Genomic DNA, 12,242 nt, shown 5'->3' with positions numbered 1-12,242 from the left:
CAAGGCATTGTTCCAGTCTCTGTTTGGACAGAATTTTGGGGTGTGATTTTTCACACACACACACACACACACACATGCACGCACACACACAGACACACACACACACTTAAAGAAAAAGCTGGCCACTTTAGGAAACATTCATCACAAAATTCTCTTAATAATCTTTTCTACATTTCCTGATTATGTTCCAGGAAATTGTCTTTATTACAAACTTTTTATGAGATATCCAAAGTGTATTAGTTTTAATTACTTTAAAAGATTGTAAGTGGAGAAGGAAAAAAGGATGAGGGGAAGAGAAGGGGATCACAATTCCTCAGCTTAAATCATGCTTCTGCCTTTTTTCTCTTGAGTGGATTCAAAATAAATCCCTTCTATTTGTCCATAGATATGAACACCAAAAAAACAATATAAGCCTTTTTTTCTGTGGGCAAATGAAGTAGAAAAATAAATATTAAATCATTTTATGTATTACAGCTATTGTTGGATGGTGGAGAAAAAGAAAGGAAAATGATGTGACTTTTAAAATTCTTTAAAATCTCATTGTTGGCTATTGAACAGTAATCTATATCATAACATTCACAGCCTGTCACAATACAGCCGTCTTTGCTCACTTAATGCTGAGGGTAGAATGAATATGAAGATTAAATTATCTTCTCACCACAGGATAAAGAACTCGTACTAGACTAAGGTTGTGCAGCACTGATAGAGCTGGGAAGCTAATTTTGCAGTGTAGATGTTTGTTGGGTAAAAAAAAATTAACATGTGCTATCAGAACCTTAGCTCAACAGTACAGTAAGCGTTTTTCTCACAGTGGAATAAATAACTTCAGTTTAAGTACTTTACCTTGAAACAATACTGACTGTTCTTTTCATAGCTGGTGCATCTTTCAGTTAAATGTTTTTTTTTTACCCTATAACTTTTCCAGACACTATACAATGCATATTCTAGCAATTAGCCTCTTTTATCATGCTGTTTATGCAGTATGATACCCTGTGAGAGAGACAGAAAGTATATAGAAGCCTAACCTATTTATTTGGTTTAATGTCATAATTTTTATAGCATCTGTCACAAGGACTCTTCGTATTACGAAGCATAGTGCAACCATTTTATTTAGGACCCAAATTAAATGATATCCATTAGGTTTTTATGATAACTAGAGTATTATTGTTAAGAGACGTGTTGCCTGATTTGTTTAGATGTTAATCTTTACCAGCTCAAAAACACAGCTACAATACTTTTCAGCCCAAAGCAAACAAACCCAATTTATTACAGGTAAAAAATATTAGTAGACAAGTCCGAAACATAGTCAGACAATTAGAGAACTCCCTTAGACACTTATTTTGTATTTAAGTGAAACCACGTAGATTGTACTGTCTAGCTAAAACAGACTTGGATCTCTCCTGATATTATCCATACTTGCAGAAATAATTATGTAAATCTTTTTCAGCTTTAAATAGAAATCAGATTACATAAAGCAGATTGTAATCTCCTCTAGTCACCCTTTCCAGCTGAAAAGGCAATCACGTAGAGCCAACAAGCATACTTGTTGGCAATTTTAGCCCAGGGAAAGGTTAGCTATTTTGTGATCCAATCCTATCATTTGAAACCTAATTACTTATTTTTCAAGCAGACTTTTTTTATATAGAAAAACAGCTTCTAGTTTCCTTTTCACATATTGAAAAGACAAGTTTGTTTTATAAATCTAGACAATCATTGGTTGCCTCTTATGCATATTCATGCTTATTTTTGATACACTGGCATCTGGACTGTGTTCATTAATAATGAGAAATACTTTAAATCATCTAATTTAAAACATTTTGCTCTGTGATCCACAAATGACTAATATTTGAAGTTGGCAAAATATAAATGATATTCATGCATAGTGCAAATGAAAGATTAAAATATGAAATTAACAATATGCAAACATATTCATGCAAATACTGACGATCTATTAGCTGAAAGAATGATTTCACAACTTCCTTGTTTTCTGCTAAGTACTCTCCAATTATATTTTTGTTTTGTTTTGTTCTGTCAGGCAACGTGTTCTTGGATCTGACAAAAGTGCTCAGGTTTCAAATGTTCTTTAGTCTACTTTGACTTTGCTCTAGTTTCTTCTGGTTTTAATTTTTTTCCCCTTCAACGGCAGCAGAAGGAACTTTATTCTTTAGGTTTCAAAAAAGCCTAATGTTAAATGTGAAAATTGCTAATAGAGAAGCATGATTTATATGACACTTTTAAGTGCCTTTTGGACAATTGTGTTTTGTACTAGTATCTAAATACATATTATCACTGTTTCTTTAAAACAGGAAGAAACTGTGTCTATGAACTTGAGTGTGTATGTGTGTGTGTGTCATATGCATGTTTGTGTATATGTGTGTAACACAGAGAAAAAAATGTAGCCAGTTAGATGTTGTTGGGGGGGTGTTTGCCAAGTAAACTCACTGTGATTTGCTCAAATTTATTGCAGAGTCTCCCAACTTGGCTAAGACATCTGTGGGAGAAGGAGTGATCTGTTCCTAATAAAGTCATCACTTTACATGTTGTACATAAGTTGCATCATAATGCAATTGATGTATGTCATTTACGGGAGCACCTCTTGCCGGCGTTAACTTCCCATCGCCCTGTGCGCTCCCACAGAGAAGGCCTCCTCAGGGTGCCATCGGTCAAGGAATGTCGACTGGTGGCCCCCAGGGGGAGAGCATTCTCTGTGGGCGCGCCTGCCCTCTGGAATCAGCTTCCGGTTGAGCTCCGGATAGCTCCCAACCTTCGCTCATTTTGCCGCGACCTGAAGACTTGGTTGTTTGAACAGGCCGGCCTGGACTGAGGGATTGGATTTTAGTGTTTAAATTTTTTTAAAAATTTAAATTTTAGATTGTATTTATTACTTAGGGCTATTGATTTAATCTTATTTTAATTTTATACCTTGCGTGTTGTTACTGTTTTAATTGCCCTGTACACCGCCCCGAGTCCTTGGAGAGGGGCGGTATATAAATCTAATAAAATAAAAAAATAAAATAAATTTGCATGGTGATATCATAACATACGATATTATTATAGCTTGCTCTACATGCTTTTGTGCAGGGTTTTCCAAGCTTATACCTTCCAGAGGTGGTAGAATTGCAGCTTTTAAAATTGGTGGCTATGATTGGGAATCTGGGTAGCACCAACGGAAGAAGGTTGCTATAAGAGCCCTCTAGGCATATAGTGGCTTTCTGTAGATTCTGGAGTACAAAGTATAAGATCCAATGTAATATCACCATATTTTGTATGCTCACTGAAACATTAATTTTAGTTTTTCAGGCAATAGACTTCTTTTTCATGTTCACAGTAAACTTTTTCTAAGTCAAGATGCTTTGAAACACAACAGAAAAATGTACCCACTGGGCCCTTCCAGCCAACGCTTGAGCTAATGAGCTATCCATGAATATTTAACCTCTATTCCCTTGTTGAGTGAGCCAATCATATGCTTCCAAACAAGGCATTGTCCTGGTTACCTGGCCAACTGTGCCTGCTCTTCAGAAGACCCAATGGAAAGGAAATGATTATTTGCCAAGTCATAAACTAAGGCTAGAGAGACATGTGAATACACTTAGATTATGATATGGACTGAGATTTGTTGGCAAATGTAAATGTATTTTAAAATGCAATGAAGATTCATATGACCTTGAATAGGATACAGTCACTCGCTGGATTCCAGCCAAAGAAACAATTTGTATGTGAGAACATGACAAAAATTGTTTCTCCCAAGAATTGAGAGATACAAGGAAATTTATAATCATCACCTTTAAAATGGTTTGGTATAAATATTTTTCCCTGTTGTATATGAATTATTTTCATTAGCTTGAATTAGAATTGGGAATCAAATGAATGTAGAGACCCTACTGAACCAAATTGGAAGCCATCTTTAGGTCACAATTGTCCTCATTATTCTCATTTTGTTGGTGTAATTTTAAAAGTCATTTAGAAGTACATGAATTACATAATAGTGACATCATATTCAGCCCTCTTACTTTCTAATATTATATTTTAATTAAAGGTATTTTTATATAGTTAACTCATCTTTTTTTTTCATTTTAGAGGTACAGCGTAGAAATGTCAATCAGACATCCCAAAAAGATGGAATTGCTGAGTAAAGTTGAAGCACTGAAGAGAAGTAGTGTTTTACTACCAAGCGATCTCCTTGAAAAAGTGGATTCAATTAATGAAAAATGGGAACTGCTTGGGGTATTTGCATTTTTATTACTGTTTGTGGGTTGTATGTCCTTTTCCTGTGTCTTAAAGTATGCTGATTTTTAGATGGACCCTTTCATTCAACTCACTAGATACATTTCAAACATACTATTATAGAAAAAAGATAGTATTTTTCTTGTCTGTTATTTTGTTCTGTTTATGTCTGGTCCGACTTTAATAATTTTAGTACTTTAATGCAGAAAAAAATGTAAGTAAAATATGCCATGTATTAAGGGTATGCACTAAGTCAGCTCTAACACAGTATACACTATAATATAGATATACATGGACTGTCATGCTTGAGTGAATATTAATAGAATTTATTTTGAAGGTACATGTTAGAGACATCTACTCTTTAACTATTTACTATACCCTAAAGATGAAAAGTGGGGATGTCACTACATATTTCACCTCATACTGATGCTGCAGAAAATAAATGTGCAAATATGGCACCCATCTCAAATCACAACTCTGAGGGTAGCAATCAGGATGTGTTTCATAGTGACATGTGCAGCTCGTGTTTGACAAAAGAAGTAAACAAAAAAGTAAAGATTTTATATAATTCATTTCATGCTATAATAGTCCCACTGTCAACCAAATGTGAGATTCTAGCAACATCTGCAGCACAGTGAGTCTCTCAGTCAGATACCAATAAGGCATTATTTCAGAAGCTTTACAGCCAATTGTTAAAAGGTATGGGAGAGGACAAATGTTTTTGTACTATCCATTCCTTACCTTAATTGGTGTCACTCAAGATCAAAGGTCAGGAAACTTTACAAACTAAATGATAAAGTTATAGGTAAGCAATGATTTTAGTAAAAGTTCTACACCTTCAGACTTTTAAATAATAGCCGTAAAAACCATGGATGTACCCCCACCTCACTGTATCCATCCCCTGCAAAAATAGTTTCAATGCAGTGTGATTCAGCTACACACAAGCAAACAATAACAATAGTCATAAAAATCAGAATAATGAGAGGAAAAATAAGTAACACAACACAGCGCTCTCATACAATCCACAATCAGAAAGAAGGTTAATCAGTGTTGAGTTCCTGTCCAAATTCAAGAAAGTTCCAGGATCTGCAGGTGAAAAGACTTTGTTCTGCATACCTGCTGATTACAATTCTGATGGCAGAGAAAACAAAGAACAAAGAGGCACATGTGGGAGCATACTGCTTTTTAGATCATCTTCCAGGAAGGTAGCACTTTGGACTGACCTTAGAGCCAAACTAGGAGTTTATTAAATGAAATAACAATGGAATAATAAGTACAGAAAAATATCCCTATCAGGCTTCTATATAAGCTACCATTTTTGACATGTTGCATAGACAACATCACATGTAATGTTTCCAGTAACTAATATATGGCCAAAATACATGAACTCTCCATGCAGAGATCCACTTCTCAGAATTCTGCACTCAGCCTACCACGCAAAAAGCAAATTTCTGTACATTTACTACTTTTCATAGATCAAAGTATCTTTTGGGGGGAAAATGCACTTTTAGTTTGAAACATTTAAATACTGCAATATAAAAATGCAATATTTTATTGGGAGAAAAGTTTCTGTCCTTAACAGTTACAGAATATTCCTTGATGCCAATGTCTATAGACCAATGATGTTTCCATAGTTTTGGAAACATATATTTGCCTCTGTCCATATACTTTGGCCACATATTGCTTACTGAAAACACTCAGATCAGAAAAAGAATTACACATACTATGCTGAATGGGTGGATATTTGATATGATGAGTTTGTATAGCATTGATCATCTGCTCAGGGTGGCATAAGATCAGGGCTTTTTTTCTCATTGAACGCTCAGAACAGAGTTCCGGCACCTTTTTTGGATGGAACCTTGTAGGGTAGGCAAGGCGGGTTGTATGACATGTGTGAGTTCCGGCACCTTTTTCTTTTACAAAAAAAGCACTGCATAAGATTATGTTTCCAACAGCTGCTTTAGGAATCCCCAAGTTTTTAATCATATTCAGCAGCAATAGTATTTCTAATTCTGTTTCTTTTGTTTTCATTAGGAAGAAGCAATCACTATGTCATATAACAGTTCTCTCTTTCCAAGTTCCTTCCACTAGCAAGGTAGATTTTGTGTGATGTGGAAAGGACTATTTTATAGCAAACTCAAATTCCCCTTGGGCATTCAAAATTAATTGTTCATCTTTTTAAATCAGTGTATTTCAAGAACAATCCTAAATTCTTGGTTACCCCAGAAGCATATACAGTCTGTCATAAAAGCAATTAATCAACTTTCCTTCATTAAAATAATCAGATTTTAAAACAGAAATAAAAGACCACTCTGCCATTTAAAATGAATTTTAAAGGTCCTTTCTTTTTCTATCAAGAAGCAATTTTATATTACTTTTTCAAATTAATTTCTGCATTTACAAAAAAAGTTGCTTTTTCTTCTTAAATGAAATTTCACGTCTAATGAGCAGTTTTTGATGGAGTTTTCTTTAATTTAATAAGAAAAACTGTGGAAACTAACAACACCATGCATACTGTTTAATTGGCATGATTACTTTTAATTGGCATAAAAAAATTAAAGACAAGGATTTTAACTTCTAACAATGGTAAAATAGAGAGATATGGTTTTTAATATTACTTTCATCTAAGGTGAACAGTGTGGAATGGAAATACATTAGAATGAAATGTCAGTGGTGCGTACAGTTTAATCTGTGAAATTTTGTCCCCTGTGCTGAATATTACTCAGTCTCAATTGCATATTAAACAACCCTATCAAGGCAGGCATTGGCATCTGCTGTGCTGACACAAATTGTGAATTAAATGAAATTGATGTCCTCTGTCGTATATTTATGAAGACGGACCATTCTCTGAAGTATTCTGTTTATGAAGAATTTATGATTGCAAACTGTTCCAGAACAAAAAAGTGGCAATAAATTCTTTTTTGTGACCCTACCCACCAAGGGCATTGATTTCACCTCCTGCTGCTACTTTTGTTACAGTGTAAAAACAATAGCTAAAGCTGGATTCCACTGAGAGCCTTCAAATTATCAATATTTGAGCCATCAAAATAGAAGGGTGTTGCCAAGAATGCTTGTTTTATTCTGTTACGATCTCCCAAACACATTATTTGCACAATGTTTGAGAATAGATGAGTATCTGTTGATTTAATTCAGTATGTATTTCAAAGCCTATTGTTAGGCTGTTAAATTCTCAAAACACTTATTTCCCATTTCACTGATTTGAATGGGACTAATCTTAACTTACTCTCCCTTTAATAATTCATTGATTATTGCAGGCAAAGAAAGTCTAGCTTTTGGAAGCCTTGATAGCAATAACTCCAATTACTATGCAACATTCACATAATTTTAAAGTACTTTGAGTCATTGTAATTACAGTCAAAACCTAGTCTTTAATGCCTCTTATTTAGCTATTACCTAAATTAGCCCAAGTGAAACTTAATCCAAGTAATTTTATATAAAATTTGATAGTGATAAATAATCAAATAGTAGCCTAATACATAGAAATACCCAGATAAATATAATAACACATACATACATACATACATACATACATACATACATACATACATACATCTATATCGGTATCCATTTTCAGACCTAACAGGAGCAAAGATTAAACTATTCTTTGATGATCTCTGCCATATAAACACTTTTAAAACAATGTATGATGGAGTAGGTTGTCTTGGGTACGAGAAGAAAGCTAGCTGAATTTTAGATTCCTGCAATCCCATTTCCCCCTCCTTTTTTGTTGAAATAAAAGGATTGGTTGGTACACAAGTAGATTGGTGAGAATCTCTACAGAATCTAAGAACTGGCATCATTTAATTGGAATCACCAATAAATCCCAATAAATTGACTTATAACTCTGCAATCTAAGAGCTAAGATATATGCTAATATTAACCCTATCAGTACAACAAATCGAAGTGATTCTAAGGCCAAATAAGATGACTCACAATAAATTCTGAATGAAAAAAATATTTTAAAAAAACATAGAAAAATGTCCGTCCTATATCTTTGTGAACTAGTAAATCTGTCACGACCATCCCATGTAGTTTGTGGCATCCGGTCTTTTTATTTTCCCTTACTGGTTTTTCATATGGCCATACCTTGTGGCACCTTATCAGTTCCCCTTATGCATTTATTATTTACACAATGACAAGCTGGCACTCATGTCCCAGATCAACCTGCTTCACTGAATACATATTCTATGATTACAGATGCTCTTGTATTTGAAAGCTTATCTACTTATTTCATGAGCGTGTTTTGTAAAAGTACAAAAACACAAAATGTACAGATATTTTAATATATTAAAATTAGCATTTTAAATAAATAATTGAGAAAACTGACAGAAGTAAACATAATTGTGGTAGACTGGAACCATTTTGTGTTTCTGTACTTCCTATTTGTAAATCCTACTGAATCCTACTGAAAAACAGCAGTTAAGTTAAATTCCATTGATTCCATTGATTTCAGTATATCTTCTCTACTGTAAGTCTAAGTCTAAGCCTTCACTATCCAGCATCATTGAAATGTTCAGTTATTTAAAACTTCCCATGTAGTCTATTTCCTATTTCATTATAGAATTCTAGTTAAAATTTCTTGTTACAATTTTAGTTCACCTAGATCAGAGTGCACAATCTACATCCACCTAGTTGTTTTAGACCAGGGGTGTCAAACTCAATTTCATTGAGGGCCACATCAGCATTGCGGTTGCCCTCAAGGGGCTGGGTGGGTATGGCCAGGGTGGGCGTGGCCTACTGGATGAGCATGGCTAGAGTGCGTATGGCCTACTGGGTGGGCGTGGCCAGCTCCACATCGTTCGCATCAAGGGTGCCTATGGGGGCCTGGGCAGGAGTGGGACAGATCTGGGGGTCTCTGGTAGAAGGAGAGTCTCTGGACCAGGGCCAAGGCAGTGGGGGCCGGTCCCTCACTGTTTCCAGGGTGGCTTCGCGGGCCACATGAAACCACTTCGCGGGCCGGATCCGGCCCCCGGGCCTTGTGTTTGACATGTCTGTTTTAGACCATAACTTTGAGAAGCTCCAGGAAGAATAGGGAATATTTTCAGAGCTTGGGAGCTGTATTACAAAGCATGTGGAGAACACCATTATTGCATTCTTAATTGTAATTAATTTAAATTATAAACTCCTGAGCAAAGTAATCAGTTATCTCATATCATTTCATATGTCTTGTTATACATGAAGTTAAGAAAACAATGACTCTGATACAAAATGTTGTAGAAAAAGGCATTTTTCTTTGGGTAGGGAGATACCTCCTTCGCTTGAATTTCTTTCTCCCTTGTCTCCTAGCTCTAAGTCTTCTTTGCTATTATATCACACCATCCAAGGTATATCTAGCCCTCAACAGAAACCTTTAATGAAAGATAAATAATTGTAATAATTTTAAGTGGAAACGTAGATCTTCAGTCATAGGTCTATTTGCAGTTTTTTTTATCCAAACCAGTTCTTATTGGTTTGTGAGAATCAAACATTCATGATGAGCCATGGATTCAACAAACTGTATAACTCCAGCATTATGGCAACTTCAAATCATAGCTTAATATCTATATTTCAGCTTTGTATAACACATTTGACTATATATATATACATATTAGGTTTATAATTATATAATATATAATTAGGTTATATAATATATAATTTTTTATATAATTTTTTTTATAATTTAATTTGTATACCGCCCTTCTCCCGAAGGACTCAGGGTGGTGAACAGGGCAATACATAATAAAAACAGAATACAAAAATTAAAAAGTAATTAAACCATTATGCCCGTAATAATTAATACATATTAAAATTAAAACTATTTATAAAAACCCAACCCCATCCCGTCAGACCAGGCCAGCTTGTTCGAAAAAGAAGGTTATAACTAGAATATTATACCCATAAGCTTCTATTGATGATCAAACTTATTTGAGAACTGTTTACCCCAAAGCAATTCAGTTATCGGCTCAGATTGTATTTTGATAAGAATCTATTAGAAATATACTAAAAACACTAAAACCTGTTCTGTATCTACTTACTGGGATTGAGCCATGCTGATTTCAGCAGAATATTTAAAAAACATGCATAAGATAAATCAGGAGTTAGAGTGACTAATTTGGTTGCTTTCTAGCCAGTTTTATATATATGTACTTTAGAACCTTAGATTAATCTATGTTTTCTTTCTCTGTTCCATTAGAAAACGTTACAAGAGAAGATTCAAGACTCATTGGTGGGGCACAGCGGGTTAGGATCACGTGACTTGCTGTCCCCTGAAAGTGGCAGCCTAGTAAGGCAGCTGGAAGTCAGAATAAAAGAACTGAAAGGGTGGCTGAGAGATACTGAGCTTTTTATCTTTAATTCCTGTCTGAGGCAAGAAAATGAAGGAACAATGAATGCAGAGAAGCAACTGCAGTACTTTAAGGTAATAAAAAAGCATTGATGCAAACTGGGTTGATTTTTGGAACAATATAGAATATGAAATGCATATGTGTTCTATGCTGTTACCTGCATAGTCAATCGTGAACATATAATTTCTGCACATTTATATGAAGACATTGCCTTTTCTGTTACAGAGCTTCATTTTAAACATAAATCTTTCTGTACATAAACATTTGCAAGGGCCAAAATAATTTCAGTCTTACGTCCTGACTCCTTATAACTGTCTCATTGCATTCAGTACTGAATTCTGTATACTCTATCCAGCTTAATGAAGACTCATTGTGTGATTTTTAGTAGTAAGTTACTCTTGCATATGTTTAGCATAAATAAGAGAAAAAGGAAAAAGCATGCAGCTGGTTTTGTATTAGTACAGTGCTGTGACCAATTGATAGAAGTGAAACAGCACCTTGGCTGTATAGGTTGAGATTTGTCATTAGCTAGTTGCCCAATAGCCAATGTTCGGGCACAGATTGAGCCTTGTTAATCAACAAAAATGTTGATCAAGGATGGCAACTCTGACAGCAGAATATATATATATATAATTGTATTGTTTTATCTACATCATAACCATCGTAAAAGCATAATAGAAGTTGCCATTGAGCATATATGGGAGGATCATATTTGACTTTGGGGGAACTCAGAAAAGGATTTTTTAAAGGGAAAATGCAGAATGGGACTTTACTGACATTGTACCCTTTTGATAGATGAATACTAAAGGATGTGCAGGAGTGACTTTTGTGATATGGCAGCAGATCAAGCCACAGTGTTAAAGACTCGGCTACAACTTTTAATTTTATCCTCAAATTAATCAAGTGGTGAAAATAGCTGTTGACCAAGTCCTATGTAAATCACGTCATTATTCAGCTCATTAATAAGACAGGTTTCATATATTATTTGTTTCAAAATTAAACCATCAGATTATAGAGGACAATTATACATTGGCTACAGTGAGTACACGTATTCTTTGCAGAGGTATACCATAGGTCCAATCTTTTAGCCTCCTTTGTCTCCTTAAATTTAATGTCCAGATTAAGAAAATTTTCAAATCAAATTCCTACAAGACACTTGATGCAAGATAAAACCTGCTGTATTTAAGACTATAAAATATATAACACATGTATTTTCAATAAAGGTTTTAGAAAATTTTCAAGAACTTAGTTAGAATTTAATTTAGCAAAAATACAATAATATTGGATTTGTCTATGATATATGGACCATGATTTCAGAATAGTTTTTAATATTCTAACAGACAGTATTTATTTTGTAAAAAAGGACAATTCTTTAATTTTGGTTTTCATTTTGCATTGTATTAGTTCCGTAGAAAGATGAAATTTGAAAAAAGGAACTGATCATTATTTAAAGATGCTGAAACTGTATAGTAATTTAACATGTTGAGCAAAGATCAATCTTTTAAACATTTTGATTTATCTGTTAAAACTGCATACAGATAGTCCTTGATTTACACAACTGAGACCAGAATTTCCATTGCTAAGCAAGCTGGTTGTTAAGTGAGTTGTCACCAATTTTACAAACTTTCTTGCCATTGCTGTTAAGCAAATCTTTGCAGCTGTTAAGTGAATCCT

The 12,242-nt window shown here is 34.4% G+C and overlaps 1 protein-coding gene across 1 annotated transcript in view; it reads left to right on the top strand.

Annotated features, from left to right (window-relative positions):
* Window positions 1-12,242, top strand: part of AKAP6 (A-kinase anchoring protein 6) — a gene marked incomplete at its 5' end in the record, with an annotated part of 248,277 nt that overhangs the window by 181,733 nt on the left and 54,302 nt on the right. The window contains 2 exons of the mRNA XM_083352382.1: window positions 4,078-4,224; window positions 10,418-10,642. Coding sequence (XP_083208508.1) covers window positions 4,078-4,224; window positions 10,418-10,642 — 372 coding nt within the window. The remainder of the gene's footprint in view (window positions 1-4,077; window positions 4,225-10,417; window positions 10,643-12,242) is intronic.

The sequence above is a fragment of the Vipera ursinii genome (assembly GCF_947247035.1).
Source record: "Vipera ursinii genome assembly, chromosome: 1".
Classification (NCBI taxonomy): Eukaryota; Metazoa; Chordata; class Lepidosauria; order Squamata; family Viperidae; genus Vipera; species Vipera ursinii.
Note: the sequence above shows the minus strand (reverse complement) of the source record. Positions and strands in the feature narration are given on the sequence as shown.